The following is an 18,613-nucleotide window of genomic DNA, read 5'->3' on the forward strand; positions in this document are numbered from 1 at the left end:
AAGGAACTTTGGATATCTCTGATTCAAAATTAAGATTCAAAAAAGACATATTAAACCACAAACTCCCCTCTTCCAGATATCTAAACCTAAGGCACTAAAGACTGAGTAGACATTGCTTTAGCTTTTCCTACATGTCGTCAAAATTATTCTGGCTTGCAAATTGAGAATTTAAGTGCAACTCTCCCAGAAGCCCTGAAGTTTCTAATCCATTGAGAATGCTCAGGTGATGGCTAACTTAATTTTGATTTCTTTTTTCTAAATACTGCAAAGGCATAGTATGTAAAAGATAATGAATCACAAGGCTGCAGTTTTTAAAGAGAGCATAACAGTTTTACCTTGGATAAAAGTGTTTGGGTTTTCCTACTTTTTTCAATCTTTCCCTTTTTTCTCTTTTCTCCAGTCCTGTACTCAAACATCTTTACCAGGCTTGAGAGGGGAAACAGGACCAGTACCACATGGAAAATAACTGATGGAAGCAGGTGTTTAGGCAGGCAGACTGTTTGGGAAAGACCTGGGCTCTCATCTTTGGTTCAGGGATTATCTCTCATTTTAATCCAATTTGCTGTTTCATGTTACATGTATTAACAAGCCTAGGTATGGTAATCAGAACTGGTAATCCTGGATTAGACATAAATGTCATAACCACTAATCTACAAAGGTTTTTCTCTCTATTTCCCTCTCTCGTTAGAAGTAGAAATTTTCCAGGGTTGCCTTTTTTTTTTTTTTTTTTTTTATAATATCATAATATCAAAGCAAGCCTATAATCAGAGCCTTCTCCTGAGAAAGAAAGGGCAAGGGTGTGAATTCTCCAAGTAGAAAAGGACACTATGTTTAAATTTTCCCACTTCACAAGACCAATCTGTCATCACTACAACCTGAAAAAGCCACAACCCTTCTAAATAAAAATTAAAAGCTTTGCTTGGTTTTCTAATGACAAATGTTTAATTAATGAAGAGGTCTTTTGGGTTTCTCTCCTGTGACCCGTAGTCTTTTTTGTGTGCAGTAAAAATATCTGAGACATTTAAATTGCACTTATGAAACTGTTGAAATCTGACACCCCAAAACAGATTTTTCAAAATTAATTTTAGAGTCTTGTCTCATTCTTTTATTAGCTATAGCCCTAGCTGACTTACAGCKTGCATCACCAAGCATTACAATCAATGATCTATTACAGCCCAGAATAATGAATCCAGGGCATGTTAAAGTTCAGTCTTGTGCTATAATATCAAAATGTCACCAGGGCTGGAGATTACACGATATATTAAAATAAGAACTGGGGATAGTAACTGGAAAATGTCATTAATTCAATGAAGATGTTGATATTTTTGTGATTAAAAGAAAAAYCAATTTGATTTAGCACAATAAAAACAATGAATAATGTCTCTGTTACATTTTTTTCTCTATTTTCTTGAAATCACATTAAAACAGCCATAGATTGAACGGCTTACTGCAGTATACCTTGTTGTGATTGCTATGGATTATCATCTGCACAGTATGTCAGACATGAATCCATTTCAGAGCTCCAAGATTAAAGTGGATGGTGCTTCTCCTTCACCGCTCTGTCTTTCCTTTTTCTCACCCCTTCAAGGCATCATCAAGACTGCTTTACCGGACATGAGCAGAGAAAACAGGGAGCAGTACCAAGTGGTCATCCAGGCCAAGGACATGGGAGGMCAGATGGGAGGACTGTCAGGAACCACCACYGTGAACATCACTCTGACCGATGTCAACGACAACCCACCTCGCTTCCCCCAGAGTAYGGAGCATCTAATAATTTGTTTTTCCATGGAACCTCTCTAAAATCAGCTAGCTTGCCTTGGCCATCTGGAAGCTTTTTTTTTATCATCACTATTTTTATAGTACTGGCCCACTGCTGTGTCTGTTTATGTTACAGTACTTTTAAGGAAAATGGGAATCKCTGCCTACATCATTGTAATAGCAAATTATTTATTGTAATGACAAACTTGTTTCTCATTCTTATTCTGCTTACAAAAATATAAATTGTAACAATAATTTAGGCCAATTGCAGGGACTTTAGAGGAATTTAACTACAAAATATAAGGATCTCTTCTTGGAAACTCTTTTAGTTCCACRTGTTTAGGCAAGCAAATAGGTCACAAGTTTTCTGATGTACTGACTTGCGCAGGCAGAGTTGATCAGGTGGTAGGTTCTGCTGGCAGTCTACGCATTTGCTTTATTTGCTTGTAATCTCTGTTCACTTCTTGAATGATTTTGATAATCTAGGCCAGTTTGGCACAGTAAAGTGTTTTTAAAAAAATATCTTTGTAGAAGAAAAAAAAAGGCAAATAGCAGAAAGTTGCACAATACAGAAAGCTTCACAGTAGCACTCTACAGATATTTTTTATCCTAGGCCAGCGTTTAAATCCAATCTCAGATTGTTACAGTCAGTGTCTGATAACTGTTTGATAGGTGCAGATAGGAGAAATTTACAGCCTCAGTTTARTGCCTGCCAGAAAAATGTCCACATAATAAAATTTGAATTGCTTGTTCACACTGATGAAGGACCTGGCTCTCTTTACAGATCCACTAAGGACTGAACAAAGAGACCTGATTTAGAAAATGCTCTCCTGGACTTGAAAAGCACTTCAGTACCATGGCAATAAGTACACCCAAACAGTACAAACTGTTCAACCTAGCACAGATTTAAAAAAAAAAAAAAAAGAAAAGAAAAAAGGAAAACTCTGACAGTATGAAGAATGGATCCTTGAAAGTATAGATTAATGTTTTAATCTCTATCCATGATAATATATTGCTTTAAAAGGAGAGGAGAGGGGAGGGGAAATACTACAACCCTCATAAAGAAAAGATTATTTGAATTCACAGAGTTCACTTGATGAGAATCACCTTCACATGGCAAACTCMACAATTTTTAACCAAACTTCCTCTCTGACTTCATGAGGGGGTACTTTTTAAATATGTATAGCATGATGTAGTCTGTAACACTTTGGCAAATAGGAATTCTTGAATATAAATTATAATTTAGTGTAACACATTCTTTAGTAAGCTTCATGASTGAATAAAATAAAATAAGATAAAATAAAGAATGAAGAATGTATAGAACTGCAAAATAATATAAGGTCTCCAGTCTCCTTGGCCWGTGTTCCTTATGAAGCTCTTCTGACAAAATTAGCTTAAGCTTCACGCTTATGAAAGTCCTTCTGATTATTTCAGTAAGCTTTGGGCTTGGTACTTTATAGAGCAATTTTTTATACTTTGATACCTCAAACAATATTCTCTGTAGTGTACTACTTTGAATATCACTGGAACATATATTGCATGGCCTATAGAAGACTTCTGTGGGATTTGTCCAATGTTAAAATTCCAATTTTGCTTGTGACCATTCCCCATCATTTTCTTTCTCCTCASAGAGAGGTTTTGAGCACTTTCTGGGAAATCAAAGATAGAGAAACATCTGGAATATTTAATTTCTTCTTAGATAGTTATGAAGTGGGCCACACCTTCAGAGAACTATCTGTTCTGGAAGTTTGCTTTTTGTTAGAGCATTTGCCTTCCATTTTCCCTTATGTAAAGCAACAACAAGTGAAAACATTGCTCTAAGTGGAAGGTGAATGGCAGTTGCAAGCAACACTATTTAATATCAAGATATTTACAGCTAAAAATTAATTTCCTAATTATTAAGAATTATCTCTAGGACAGGAGAAAGTAAAATGGCACTGTGAAATACTGGTTGTTCAGACTGCATTAAGAAGAAGCATTTTCTGTTTTGTTTTGTTTCCTGAAAGAATAGCGGACAATTAGAAGACATAGGCCTAAACAGAATTTAAATGGCATCATAATGAAAACCTTACACATTTTGAGTTCTATTGCACTCTAAACCAAATAGACATCTCACATGCAGAAAATGTGTAGCATTCACAGAGCATAACAGAAGGAGGAATGCTKTCAAACAAAAAGCACTAAAGGGAGGTATTTATCTGGAAGGAGTAGTAAGTACCATGATTAAATCAGCTCTTAGAGTATTTCTAGCTYAGCTGCCAAACCCTTGAATTTGTCAAGGGTTCAAGGCCTCAGACTCATGGTTTAGCTGCAAGGAATCCTACCTTTTATCCCATTTACAGACTGGTTTGAGGAAACAATATGTATTTTTGTCTGTGTGGATCACAGTCGAGTTTTCACTTACAACTTCGAATTTGTAACAGCAATCACAATTTAGCATCAAGAATTAGCTTCCATTTTGATACACATCTAAATAAATATAGGTATTTTCAGTGACTCTCTTTTGTATTCAGTCTTTACMACTGGGGACAAAAACTCATTTTGCACTCAGAAGTTTGATATATTCCTTGTATTAAATGGAACATTCAGGACCCTTTAGGTGTCCTGAAAGGCAAAGGACATGTAAATATAGAAAATAGAGCTGTTGCAAGAAAGAGAGCTGACTGTACTTCACAACAAGTCACTATAATTTACATGTGTTTTTATAGGATTCTTTGAAWAAGGATTGTACATTTTATCTGGTGCTAATTTTGTCAGACTCTTTATGTATTTCTCCAATGCTATGACTTCACTCAGTAAAGTAATATGAATTTACATGAAAAAACAGATCAAAAGAATCAAAAGAAACATCAGATTCTGGCATGTTGTGTGCAAAATCTGAACATATCAGATTTTTTTTTTTTTTTACATTTTCTTGGTAAATAAGAGAACATACTGATTTTGATTTTTTTTTTTTTTGTTTTGCTAGTGAGGAAAGATCTTCCATGTCTGCTTCTTACTGCTCAGGAAATCCATCTGATTAATGCCTTTTCTGCTACAGCATGTCTTTAAAATTAAATTTTTATTAAAGTTTTGAGAGAAAATTTACATGGAAATTCACTTTTCATACACGCAAGAAAGAATAAAATGTAACCAGATTTCTTTCTAGAAAACCCTGATTATAAAAAMCACAAAAACAATTAAAGTGAGCATGTATCTAAATGCTCTTTACCATGACTTTTTAGAATTATTTTCAATAACAGAATACTTACTCAAATATATTTCCAAAAAATTCAGAGAAAATGATATTCTATTTTAGTCTCTTTCCAAAATCCTTACTGGTTTCTACAACTCTTGTGCTATGAGAAAACAAAACAAAATCATCYCCTATTTCTAAATATATCTAGGAAAATTTCTAGAGAATATATAGATATATACATGGTGTTAGGCAATCAAGGTAAGAACTGGTACCTTATTGTTTAGCTTCTTTGTCCCTTGGAACTGAAAAAAAAGAAAATATAAGAAAAAATGTGCTTATTAAATGGCTTTGAAGAAAAAGTTGAAATTTTTGTGACAGTTTGTCAATCAACCCTGAATCCTGTTTTAAAGTTTAGTGTGATGACTAGCGGCATTTTTCTTAAATTGTTTGGAACTTCAAGTTACTTAAAAAATCCAGGTGAAATTGAAGATGTTTTTTATTCAGAGGAAAATCCTTTCAAAAAACAATAAATGCTTGATTTTGCTCTTTCAGGCACCTACCAGTTCAGCTCTCCTGAATCTGCGCCACCCGGGACTCCTCTTGGCAGAATTAAAGCCAATGACCCCGATGTGGGAGAAAATGCAGAGATTGAGTATAGCATCTCCAATGGGGATGGATCAGACATGTTTGATATCATCACTGACAAGGACACACAGGAAGGGATTATAACTGTCAAAAAGGTTTATTTTTTCTCCCTCTCTTTTATATGTACTTAGCTCTTCAGGTGTTACAGTTATTTTTCTCTTTCCAGGGGAAGGGAGGGCAGATCTCACGAGGGGTCAGGCTGCCAAGGAGCTGTTGTATTAGTTTTGTTCTTCTCTTTCTTCAGCAGGTATCTGTTATTTTCAAGTCCCAAGGGAAATTTACTGGCATGTCACTTCACATAAAGCAATATTTCAGTGGCTGCTGTCTGTTCAATATATAGAGTCTCACACACAGTGCTTTCAAATTAGGGCTGTGAAAACCTGGAGGGGCTCAGTTCACAGTGGGSTTTATCAGCTGATTGCTGTGGTAAGACTCACAAGGGTGGGAGTCTTACCTGCAGTTTGATGAGTTTACATGTCCAAGGCTGAACTCTGCTTCTCTGATCTGTCCAACAGCCAGTTATCTCCAGTATCTAAAATCTGTCTTGGTGTAAGTCCAGTCTTGGTGATGCAGTAGTTGTTACATATGATGCCTATGGAACTCCGGAGAGCAATGACAGAAATTTAATTCAATGTATCATCTCTAAAAGATTTATTGTTCACTTTTCAGAATTCAGCCGGCTAAACTCCGAGCACTCTTTTTGATTCTAGTGTGATGAAATATATCAATGACAACTAATTGATACCTGTGCATATATATAAAATATAGATCTATATATTTGGAAACCTGTATATTTATTTATGTATATATGTGCATGTATGAATGTCTAGATACATATGCATATATGGATATATATGATGTAAATGTCACATAGATTGAAAATCAAACKTCACAATTTTTCTCTTCTCTACGGAACATGGAGGCCAGGGACAAGTCTGGGTTGCTCCTAATGCCAGACAGGCAAGAGTAGATGGTATTGGGGAATAATAAAGAAAAGATAAATACAACAGAGAATATTTGATAATTGAATAATTGCTGTTTTTACTACCAATGAGATGAAAAAAAAAAAATAGTGGGTTTTTTTACCAATGAGATGAAAAAAAAAAAATAAGGCTTTACACAGCTTCTTCTTATGGACTGAGTAAAACTTCCCCATTTCTTTTTTTTTCTTTTTTTTTATATAGGGTTTTTTTTAAAAAAAAAAAAAAAGACTCCTGTTTTTTTCAGGAAACCTGAACCATTAATAGGCAGAGGCATCAAAATTGCCTTTCTGTCCTATAATAATCCTTATTTTTTTTTAATACCTAAAATATACTCCCTCTTCCCCAAGATTTATTAAAATTTGAAGCTTTTCCTCCTAAAAATGTTTTCACTTTTGATTCAGCATTGTAAAACTTACTCACACTTTWTGTAAAGTGACATAATTTTCTTTATTATTACTATTTGCTCCTCAGCCTCTGGATTTTGAAAACAAGGTGTTATAYACCCTAAGAGTAGAAGCAACCAACACTCATCCTGATCCTCGTTTTCTTCAGCTGGGRCCATTCAAAGACACGGCTTTGGTCAAAATTTCTGTTGAAGACACTGATGAACCTCCAGTGTTCAGCAGACCCTGGTATTTAATAGAGGTAGATGAAGACGCCAAGGAAGGAAGCATTATTGGGCAYGTTGTAGCCCAAGATCCAGATACAGCAAAGAATGCAATAAAGTAAGACTTTACACAATATAAAATTCTTTTATTGAGATGTGGGTCCAGTCTCACGCAGAGAGTGATGAGAGTGCAAGGTATTAAGAGACTGTTTGAGTAATTAAGCACATGGGGGCTGTTGAAAAGTTGTTTCTCTGTTGAACAGAGAAAGTTCTAGAGGAGCTTATGAAGGTAAATACAATTAGGACAATGAGTAGCATAGGCAATGCTTTTGAAGTACAGCCTACAGGCACCAGGTGAAAACAAAGGAGACATCAGCATTTAATTGCTCTTCTAGTAGTTTTATCAAACTGTTCATGAAATTATTCTTTTACCATGTAAAACCCTCAAAATGGTGTGTTTCTATGCTCCCTGGTGATTGATAGCAGTCAACCCTCTGTACATAACATCCATGTTCCATAGCTTAATTATTCAATGATCACAGTATATTGAATAAGAAATGATTGTGAGAAAGCCATAACAATCAGAAGTAAGAGTTCAGCGCTGCAAAATTGCTGTAATTGTTACAAATCTGCTATTATTATCTGCAACAAACACAGCACTTATATTTGTGTATTTACCATCCAAGTGATTATGAAAACTGATCTCTGCATTCCTGAACAAGCCTTCTATTTCCTGCAGCAGTATGCTTCAAGGTAGGAGGTGTAAGAGGAGGAAGAGAATAAATTATTTTTAAGTAAAATATGTATATAATCTCAATTTAACCTGATAATGACTGCTAACAACTAGGCTAATTAAAAAACAGCTGTAAAACAAGTTTTTTCTTGCTGGGGAAGAACAAAGCAAAAGCAAGTATCGTAAAACAAGATTTAAAGAACTTTCATCAAAAAGAGCAACTAATTTAAAAGTTTTTCTGTTGAGTTTGATGGTCATTGTGACATCTCAAGAAYATTTTTATAGATTGAAACTTCCTTATATCTGCAATATGTTCTTTGGTGGCAGAGTTCACTAAGAAACAATTAATTTGCAAAAAACCTTACCTAAGAATGTTTTAGTTGTTATTCCAGAATTCACTTTATGAGCCAAAATGTAATTTCAAATATCAAGCTACAAACTGCATATCAAGCATAATTTGCTCTTCATCCTGCTCACTAGTCTTAAAATTGATTCTTCTTATTTGTAGCATACAGGCAGCTACAGGAAAACTTGGGTTAATTGTAAAGAAAACATTCTTGATTAAGCACAGTTAAAATGTGGAAACTTTTAGAGGTGGCTGTGAGCTAAACTGGAGACTGCAACAGGAGATAGTGATGCTCAATTGTACTGTATCTTGACAGATATTCTGTAGATCGACACACTGACCTTGACAGAATATTCAACATCTATTCAGGAAATGGATCTTTATTCATCTCAAAGCCACTTGACCGAGAAGAAACTCCTTGGCACAACATCACTGTCATAGCAACTGAAATCAGTAAGTTGAAGATAAAATTTATCTCAGARTAATATTTGAACTGAGAAAAGAATTAAATTCTACGGTATCTATGACTGATCTTGTTTCATTAGTTTTGCCCTTATCCAGATATTATCAATAGGCAAAAYATCGCTAGATGCACATGTAAAAGTTTGATTTATTTTTTTAAGATATGTTTTTCCCATTTTTTCAAAGATACTTTGGAACTCTCAGGCTCAGTAAAACTCTGTATAGTATATATTAGACAAGTTAACTCATTTCCTGAGAATTCACATCAAATAATTTGGTGCAGGTGTGATGTACTGGCTCTATCTCAAGCTAAGTCTTTAGGAAAATCCTCGGTGGGGTGAGGGGGAAATATGTACATGATATACAAATGCATTGTCAGAACCATCTCTGTAAATGGGAACAAATTATGCTTCACCTCAACTGATTTAATCTATCACTGAAAAGGGTTTTGTTTGAAGCCAAGACTAGAGGAAGTTCTTTACCTTCTGTGTCTGAAGCAAACCTGGGCTCTTTACTGTTGTGTTGGATGCTTTAGATATGGATGCCTCTTGCCTAGCTTTTATCCGGGAAACAGTTGTCAAAGGGGAAATCAGACACTGATACTAGTGAAAAATTTTTCTCCCTTCCTTCATTGTCCCTATAGAATTCCCAGTAGTCAATGTGCATAACAACCTGGGAGTTGGCTAATATGGAGAGGTGAATCATAACACCATTTTCAGAAAGATTTATATCTTTTTTCTTTTCCTCTTAAATGCTTTTCGTAGTTTGGTCTCACATGTTCGGCATTTTCAATATGTATAGAGCGAGAATCCTCTCTGGCAATAACTGGAGTTTGGAGGTTTGTGAAAAGAGATTGATGATGATACCTGCATAACTCTTTTTATTGTTTTGTTTTTTACAGTTTGGGGAGAAAGGACAACTTTGGCTTGTTTGTTTTTTTTGTTTTTTTTTTTTTTTTTTTTGGTTGGTTGGTTGGTTTGGGGTTGGGTTTTGGGGAGGTTTTTTTTTGTGGGTTTGTGATTGTGGTGTTGTTGTTGATTGACGCTGTTTTACTGTTTTACTAATTTGAAAAGGTAAATGTTCTTAACAGCTCAACCTCATGAAACGTCTTTTTAAATGAGTTATTTGCTGTAGTGCTATATAGAATACAACTCCATAACAACTCAGGGACCTGTTTTAATGCAAATCAWTTTAAATATTCTGTATATTATTTCCATATATATATCTACATATATATAAAATAACAGAAAAACTTGTTTCAATTATAAATAGGAGTTTTATGTATATGCAATGTATGTCAGCAGAAAATGAAATATAATTGTTTTAGTATAATCAAGAAAATTGAGCATTTCTAATATCTATTGGAAAAAATGTACTGGATTATTTTCACATATATCTCTTTGTGTTGTAATATAAATAATTCTCTTTTTTTTTCAGATAATCCTAAACAAAGTAGCCAGATACCTGTCTTCATACGGATTTTAGACATAAATGATCATGCACCAGAGTTTGCCAACTACTATGAAACATTTGTTTGTGAAAATGCAAAAGCAGGACAGGTAAACCAACATTTATATTACCAAAGAACTTTTAAGGAAACTATCCTGCAGTGCCATCATGAAGACTTCAACRTATCTTAGTTTGAACAGCATAAAGCTAACCAAGCCTCTTTTTTTCCTATCTTGTACAAAAAATAKGAGTTGATTCAAAAAAGGAGGAGATAAAAGATGAAGGATAATATAATAAGATATTGTATCATAGGATATGATACAAAATGATATTTTAAGGTGTTTTTCAGTTTCTAATATCAGAAAGTGTTTTTCGGAAGTAGTTGTACATAATGCTACAAAATTCTTTACGYTGTTCCATAATTCCACTTCTTTTGGATTTTTGTCATAAGCTTAGTTTGTATAGCCACACCTTCAAGTACACAAAGCAGGAAAATCTTTATTATGTGTCAGTAAAGAAGACTTGAATAACAAACATTTGCAAAAATAAAGRGCAATGCTACTGCTTCCATTGTAAGTTAAAACTCAGAACGGTATTGAGTCTGGTCAAAGTTCGTGTATATCCCTTTCTAAACTATCTTAGCAATTTTGTAAAAAAAATCGAAAAAGACAATAAAAAAAAGTTTGAAGATAAAATCAAATTTTTATTTGGATTTGAGTAAGTAAACAAACCAACAGAACTCAGAGGCAGCATATTAGAGAAATATCTTAATATTGCTGCCATTACAGCATCATCTATTTGTGCTACTGCCAGTCAGTCTTTCAGTTTTAAATTCTGGGAAGGAAGATTTCTGGAATCCTGATTTTTTAATTCTGAAAGTATTTACCAAAGAACTGGATTTAGTAGGAGATAGGGTTCTTTGAGATTACCTTTCCAGAATGGACCTAAGACCATGCATGAGTCTCTTCTCTAGACTGATTCATTTTTGACTGGAAGGAAAAACGAGCTCAATATTTTTGCTAGCACAAACCTGAGTGGCTTCCTACTCTAGGAGAAACAGGCCAGGATGAATCCCTATGCTCAGCCTAGGTCTAYCCTCATGTCTCAGTAGCTTTAGGCTGTCATCATCCAGCCAAAGCTGACTGACTTCACAGAGAGCATGTGGAAAGGGTCAGAATGTACAACATTTTGTTTTACCTCAGGCCACAGTGACTATACAATATCCAAAGACTTTACAAAGATGGATGATATGGATACACATCAGGAACCATACTCATGTTTAACCTGAGCTGCTGCCCAGTGTTTTAAGTCACAGAGGCTGCACTTGAAGAAGAATAGAAGATACTTGAGATGAGTTTAGTATTTCAGGTACTGCAAAACTCTATGCAGWGCAAGAATATGTAATTTATCAGTTGCAATTTAAGTGATTTTTTATGAATTGTTTAATAGATAAAAAAGGAAAGGAGAAAAAGAGGATGCAATAGATTGTTGCCAGACTGCATTCAATGCTCTTTATTTTTCATTCATTACACTTAATATCASAATTCAGGTAAAATGGGTTAGAATGACAGGATACTTTGATTAAAATAACTGGCCTTTGAAGAAATAATTGACAATTTTTTTATTATTTTTCAAGAAAGTTTTTCTATTTTTCATGTAAATGATATWAATAGATGAATATACATATCAAAGGCAGCGATAAATTAAATTAAAACAGTGGAAGGAATTCTAATATCAAAAAAATGAAAAAGAGCACTTTTCACAACAACTGAGTTTTAAGATCATCCTGTCTTAATCAGTGATATAAATGTCACTTAAGAACACAGTTCAAGACTTACAGGAGGCGAAACAATGCTCTAAAGTTGGCTACAATACCCATACAAGTTTAATTTATGGCTTATAAGTTGGGTTTTTTGGGTTGAMTACATTCAGATAATTCTATTCATTAATTTCAAACAGCTGCTGTAGAGCCTAAATTCTGTCTGTGTAACAACATCTCATTGCACAAGAATAAATTGAGGCAAATAAATCTTAAAATTTCAGTGTAATGACTGGTAGAAAAGTGAGTCGTATTTTAAMTCCATAACACAAAGAAAGGTTTCAAAGCCTACAAATGAAGATCTCATTGAAATTAGTCTTGTGCAATTTTGTCAACAAGCAAACACAGGTTTTGTCATATATTTGAAGAAGTTCAATCCAGGTATACTGGCTGTCAGTTTCCTAGCCCAATTTCCATCTAATTTAGCATACTTGATGAAATATCCATTAATGTATGAAATTTCATTTACTTTTCTGATAAATTCTGTGCTTTCCTAACAACAGAGATGACAGAGACCCAACAGATAGGCATGCTGTTTTTCAGACATGTCAAACATCTAGTTTACCAATGTAATTTCAGCAATTATTTTCCCTTATTGGAAAAACCCAGAAAAATACTAGAAAGACAAAGTGCCTCAAGTGTGGCAGCAGGAAAAGGAGAGGTCCATCCTGTTTTTCTATTTGTTAACAGTTGGAGCTCCCAAGAGAGGCACCTGAGTTAGTATCTGGACATTTACACATARGTGACCTAGTATTGCAGAAAGCAGACTACCTTCAGTACATGAGAGAACTTTTATTTTGCTGTTTAAAAATAGCAATGAATATAAAGATATGAACTTGAATATTTTGGCCAAGGATGCTGACTTCCAGAGGGCCTGCATTGCTCATGTCTAGCAGTCCCTGTATAACATAAGAAAGATAGAATCCTGTGTTCATTTAGTACTACTTCAATTTGTTTCAGAGAACACCTAAAGCAGCTTTTTTATTAGAATCATTATTGCTTCTTGACACAGCACACAATAGTGCTTCTATACCTGGTACCYATAGCAAAAGAGTCAGACTGAGAAGACAAATACATTTAGTTTATTTATTTATTTATTTATTTTTAACCAGGACCAGTTATTAGTCACACTGCTCTCTAAATCTCAGGTGCATCAGGAAGCAGTCAGAATGATCAAATATCATTCTCTGCCACCAAGCAACATTACTCATTCTCAGCATCAACAGATATTAGAGGCTTTGCTCACTGTGTCTTTTGGATAGCCTTAGGAGGGWCAGAGGAAAGAAAATCCTACAGTCTCTCCTCCTCTTTTGTCTCCAAACAACAATGGTATGACTGAGGAGAAACSTTTTCTCTAAAGGTTTATAAAAAATAATAAAAGGTTAATAAAATAATAAAGGTTAATAAAAAACTATGTTCATTGGGCTGAAACGCATTTGTCACCATGTGAATCTCATCCCATTGGCTACTGCACAGGTTAAAGAAAAGAAGGAAACAGCCTTCCTCTCATGCCATTTAGAAATCCCTAATCCTGGAGCTCCAGGGACTGCTGTGGGGAAGGCTTTGGTACAMGCTCTCTCATGCCCTTGTCATGGGAATTAATTGGCTCTTTTTAGGTGGATTAGGGGATGAGTCCTCTCCATGGAAACCAGGAAGATTTACTTGAGAAGGAAACTCATTTAACTGAATAAAATGTTGGTAAAAAATTTAGTTCCATCGTTTATTGCATCATTTATTGTTGGCAAAAAATTAGCTAATTTCAACACCCATCATGAAAACAACCTGAGGTCATTTTTTTTTTATCTGTTGATAATATATTCTTTCCTGCCATTTAGGGACTCTCAAGCATGAGYATGTAGAAAGTTTGTTTCCTCCTTSAGAGACCTGGCTGATTTTTCTTTTCATTTCTCTCCATACCCTCCTTTGCTTTTTAACATTGAGCAGAGATCACTTTTTCTCAAGTGTTCATTGTTAATTATTAATCATGGTTTTATATACATAGTAGCTTCACTAGGTAGACACCATTTGGCTTGTTTTAGTGGGAAACACATGCTAATTCTCTTTCAAAGTAAGAATTTAGAGTTTTATTTTGAAGTTAGAATTTTCCAACTTTTGATAAACATTCAGTCCTGCTTTAAAACTGCCAACACATTTGTGGAACAGAGCCRAGACCTGGAAACCAAACTGCTTTTCTGTACAGAACATGAAGTTTTGTTAAGTGGCAGGCATGCATGCAAGCCAGCACACGCGTGATTGAGGTTGTTTTTGCATTAGCACCTTACAGGTGCACAGCCTAGAACTGTGTCTGTACATGAGTGATTACTCAAGCCACATCAGGACAAGATGGACATCCACAGGCAGATGGATTGATTTTTAAACATTCCTATGGGCCATGTAATTAAATCTTATCCACAGTCTTCATCCCACATGTTTCCTCTGTGCTGCTAGTAATGCATTCGAGGTTAGTTAGTGATTGACCCTACCAGATCGTACAGGTGGGATAAAGAGCAAGAGGAAGAAAGGACAGGAGAATCAAAGCTGTTCTTCCACCATTCCCCCACAATATTTGCACACTATATTCTCACAATTGTCAAAAATACAAAAATAGTTTCTCTCACAGTATTTTTTCCCAGAGCTTGTTGCAAAGTACTGAGATCTTTCTGCATTCCTAGAGAAATACTTGCAGCACCAAAAAAGTTCAATAACTTTCAAGAAAGTCAGAGCTCCCAGATCCAGAATTTGTTCTGTCTCACTTCTAAAAGATGTGTTAGACAAAAACAAATTCTAACATTTCCCAGCCATTCCTTTCTCAAACTTAGAGATAATTTTTTGTCTCATCTCAGAAGCAGCTGAAAGTAGTTAAGTGATGTTTGAGACATTTCTTTATTGTGCAATAACCTGGTTTAGCTAAGAGCAAGAATGAAAGCCCAAATGAATCAAGTGGATTGAAGGTATACTCCTCTCTTCTGTTGCATATAGAAATAACAAAATTCAGCAGTTGTTATTATATCTCTACCCTAACGTCTCTCCAGTGTGCATTGTGACTGGGAGTACAATTTTTATGCTGTATGATAAYCATATTATRTTAAAAGTTCAGAMAGGCAGTCTACAAYRYCGACCATTTAAATTCCTGTGAAAGTGATGTTATTTTTCACCATTTATAGTAAACTTTGAAAGAAGGAATTTTGGAAAAAATAAAAAAGGTTTAGAAATAAAATAGAAGCTATCAATATGTTACTGATTTGAAAAGAAGTAACAGTAGAATTCTTTACAGGCATTCTRTTTGTCTCAGGTTTTGTTTTATTAATATAAATATTTTATCTGAAAATGCCTTGTATCTATCCACTCATGGGCCTCACCTTGCTCATCTTTCTCCAAGGAACTTTTCAAGAATCTGTCTGAAGCATGTGGCTGTATTTTTAAAGAGTATACCCTGGAGCMAAGGTGCAATTTCTGTTTATTTGCATGACAGGTCAAGACAGCATATAGTGAAAAGCCCATCTCAAAAGCAGCCAGCTGGTGCTCACCTCTGTGCTGGTAAAGCTTAACATTTGCTTTCATGGTTCCTATATTCCTTTTAAAGGCATTCCCAAGGCTGAGCCTGTGACCAAAGCCTTCTACTTGTGCAGCTCTCTGTGTATACAAATGCAGCCTCAGGAACACTAAAGGCATGCTCTGAAGTGCACAGGGACCCTTCCTATTTCAGAATTCCCCCACCTCATTTTCACTTGCTTGGTGTCTTTAAAACAACTTGAAGAACACTGAAGGTCAGTCATTGCCTGAGGATGTATGAGATACACATAAGGAATCTGTTTCTAGGCARTCCATTCAACCCCAACCRCGTTTTCAGACATGAGTATGAATARCKATAARATAGCCCAAASATAAACTAGGATCATAATTTTGACTGTGGTGTAAGTCTGAGTCTTAAAATCACAGCATYCAGGAGAAAAAACAAACAACAAACAAGAAACAGGATTACAATCAAACCACTTCCAAGCTTGAAAAAAATATTTCAGAAATAGGTCCAAAGCCTTTAACAGAATCTCTGTCTTCATTATGAAAAAAAGATAAATAGAATCATGGGATCACAATGATTTGGAYTGAAAAGGACCTTAAAGATCAYCTAGTTCCAAGCCCTTTGGCCRTGGCCAGGAATGTGACCCACTAAACTAGTTGGGTTGCTCAGGGCTCCATCCARCCTGGCTTGGARCACTTCCAGGGATGGACCATTCACAATGYCTTTGGGCAACTTCTTTTATGCCTCATTGTCCTTTCAGTGGAGAATTCATTTATAACATATAATCTATGCCTCTCCTCTTKTAATTAAAACCATTACCCCCWGTCCTGTCAGTGTAAGAAGTCAATCTCCCTCAGTGTAAGAAGTCAATCTCCCTCTCTTGTATAAGCCCTTTTAAAGTACTGGAGGACAATAAGAGCTCTCCAAAGTCTTCTTTGCTCCGTGCTGAACAACCTTTCACAGCCTGACTTTATAGGAGAGGTGCTCCAGATCCCTAATCATCTTATTTTCCCTACTCTGGACTTGCTGAAACAGATTCACACTTCTGTTGTGCTGAGGACCCCAGAGMTGACTGCAGAACTCCATGTGGGATCTCACAAGGGAAGAGAAGAGCAGCAGAATCACATCCCTTGACCTGCCGGCCACTCCTCTTTTGATGCAGTCCAGGACACAGCTGGCCTTCTGGCCTTGGAGTGATTCATGGCCAGCTTTTTGTCCACTAGAACCCCCAAGTTCTTCCTCTGCAAGGCTGCTCTCAGTGAATTCTTCTCCCAGTCTGCACTTGCATCTAGGATTGCCCCTACCCAGCTGCAGGACCTTGCACTTGGACTTGTTGAACTTCATGATATTCTCATAGGCCTGCTCTCAAGCTTTCCCAGGCTTCTCCAGATGGGATCACTTCTTTCTCATGTGTCAACTGCACCACTCACCTTCATGTCATCTGCAAACTTGCTGAGGGTGCATTTGATCTCTATGTCATTGATAAAGACATTGAAGAACATTTTTCTCAAGACACCAGTCATTGTCAGAGCACAGGTAAACAGCACAGCTGAGGAGCACTGGTCCCAAGATCTTCAAGAAATGTTTCTGTTGTGAATAACTCTTCACTCACTATTCATTTAACATTGTCAAACTGCTACAAACACCTTGCTCTGAATGTAAAAGAGAAAACATCATGTCAATGTTTATGTTTAAATTTTTATTACCTTCAGAGAAAAGTGACTCCCAAAAATTTGAATTCACCCATTAGGATTCACTCAAGACTATGACAGTTTTTTTTTCAAACATGAGAAGTGCACATGCACATGCATAGGCAGCCCTAGTGACAATAATTCTGTATTTTCTAAACTGTGCTCATTCATGTGGGAAACTACAAAAGAAAAAGAAAAAAAAAAAAAGGAATGGGATTCTTTTTGTCTTCTCCAAGCCTGATRTGCTTGAAATATATTTGAATAAAAGTAATTTTCTTGAAATTACTCTTCCATCATAAATCTTACAACATCAGTGATCTTGCTCTGAGGTCCTGGTGAAGACTGATCATAAGTTAATGTCCATAAGTGCATCAAACCAGATGAATATATTTCCAAAATGAAATTACAAAAGACACACAAAAGAGCATTTTTATCCCCTTCAAATGTGATACTTAAAAATAGCCAGATAACTTTCATTTCTGTGGTGATTATCATTGACATCATTGTCTTTTATTTACAGCTGTATAACTGAAAAAAACAAAACCCTTAATTAGATAAGATTTCTAATTTCCTTTCACCTGTTCATCATTTGGAACAATTCACCTGCAATCATGGTTTCTCATTGTTCTTTAATCTCCCATTTTTTCTGGCTGGCGAACACTGTTTCTCAATTTATGCTGCCAATAGTTAGACCAGGTAATAAGACTGGGTTTTTTTCTTCTTCTTCAGCCTTACCCTCAACAATAATTTTTCATTGTAATTAGATTCCTCTATGCCTGGTACAATTGTGCTACTACATGTGATTTGCACATGAAGGGACTCAAATCTAACAAACACCCAACTGATTACATCTCAAAAAGCCCCAAGATACTCAAATACAAYTTTTGTAGTTATTACATCAGGGTAATTTCTCCTTGAGCTTTCAGCAAGTAATTGTAAACTGCACAAATATTGTCACTTACTCTGCTCTCTTCGTCCTGGTACTTTTCCATTTTTTCTGTCTTTTCAAACTTGTGCTAATGTGAAAGGAAATTTTTGTCATTTAAATTTGGTATCTTAGCCCCCTCAGAATGTTGATACTGTGGAAATCCAAAATGAAACCCCATCCTGGTCTTGCTTTCTATACTAACATTCTCAGATCAMAAGAAAGACAAAAGCAGTAGGATATCAGAAAATTGTTGACATAAAAAGACATTTAGAAATATATTAAACAGGCTCTTTCACTATATTTGACTAATATTGTGAAACAGTTAAAAATAAAATTTAAAAAAAAATCCAAAGAGCACTGACTGTTAAATGCTTTAATAATGTAGTTATTCTAATTAGACTTAGAAAAACTGCATAATCCTGCTCTCAACATAGTCACATCCATTTGTGAAAGGCTGATGTTCATAAATTAACTTTCAAATAAATACCTCAATA

General features: G+C 35.4%; 1 protein-coding gene across 1 annotated transcript in view; it reads left to right on the plus strand.

The window, feature by feature from the left end:
* Window positions 1-18,613, plus strand: part of LOC130576779 (cadherin-9-like) — a 68,395-nt gene that overhangs the window by 44,272 nt on the left and 5,510 nt on the right. The window contains exons 3-7 of the mRNA XM_057371678.1: window positions 1,589-1,756; window positions 5,489-5,676; window positions 7,036-7,289; window positions 8,567-8,703; window positions 10,150-10,271. Coding sequence (XP_057227661.1) covers window positions 1,589-1,756; window positions 5,489-5,676; window positions 7,036-7,289; window positions 8,567-8,703; window positions 10,150-10,271 — 869 coding nt within the window. The remainder of the gene's footprint in view (window positions 1-1,588; window positions 1,757-5,488; window positions 5,677-7,035; window positions 7,290-8,566; window positions 8,704-10,149; window positions 10,272-18,613) is intronic.

Source organism: Malurus melanocephalus, unplaced genomic scaffold (genome assembly GCF_030028575.1).
Source record: "Malurus melanocephalus ecotype Western Australia unplaced genomic scaffold, MMel_1.1 scaffold_154, whole genome shotgun sequence".
NCBI classification, from domain to species: Eukaryota; Metazoa; Chordata; class Aves; order Passeriformes; family Maluridae; genus Malurus; species Malurus melanocephalus.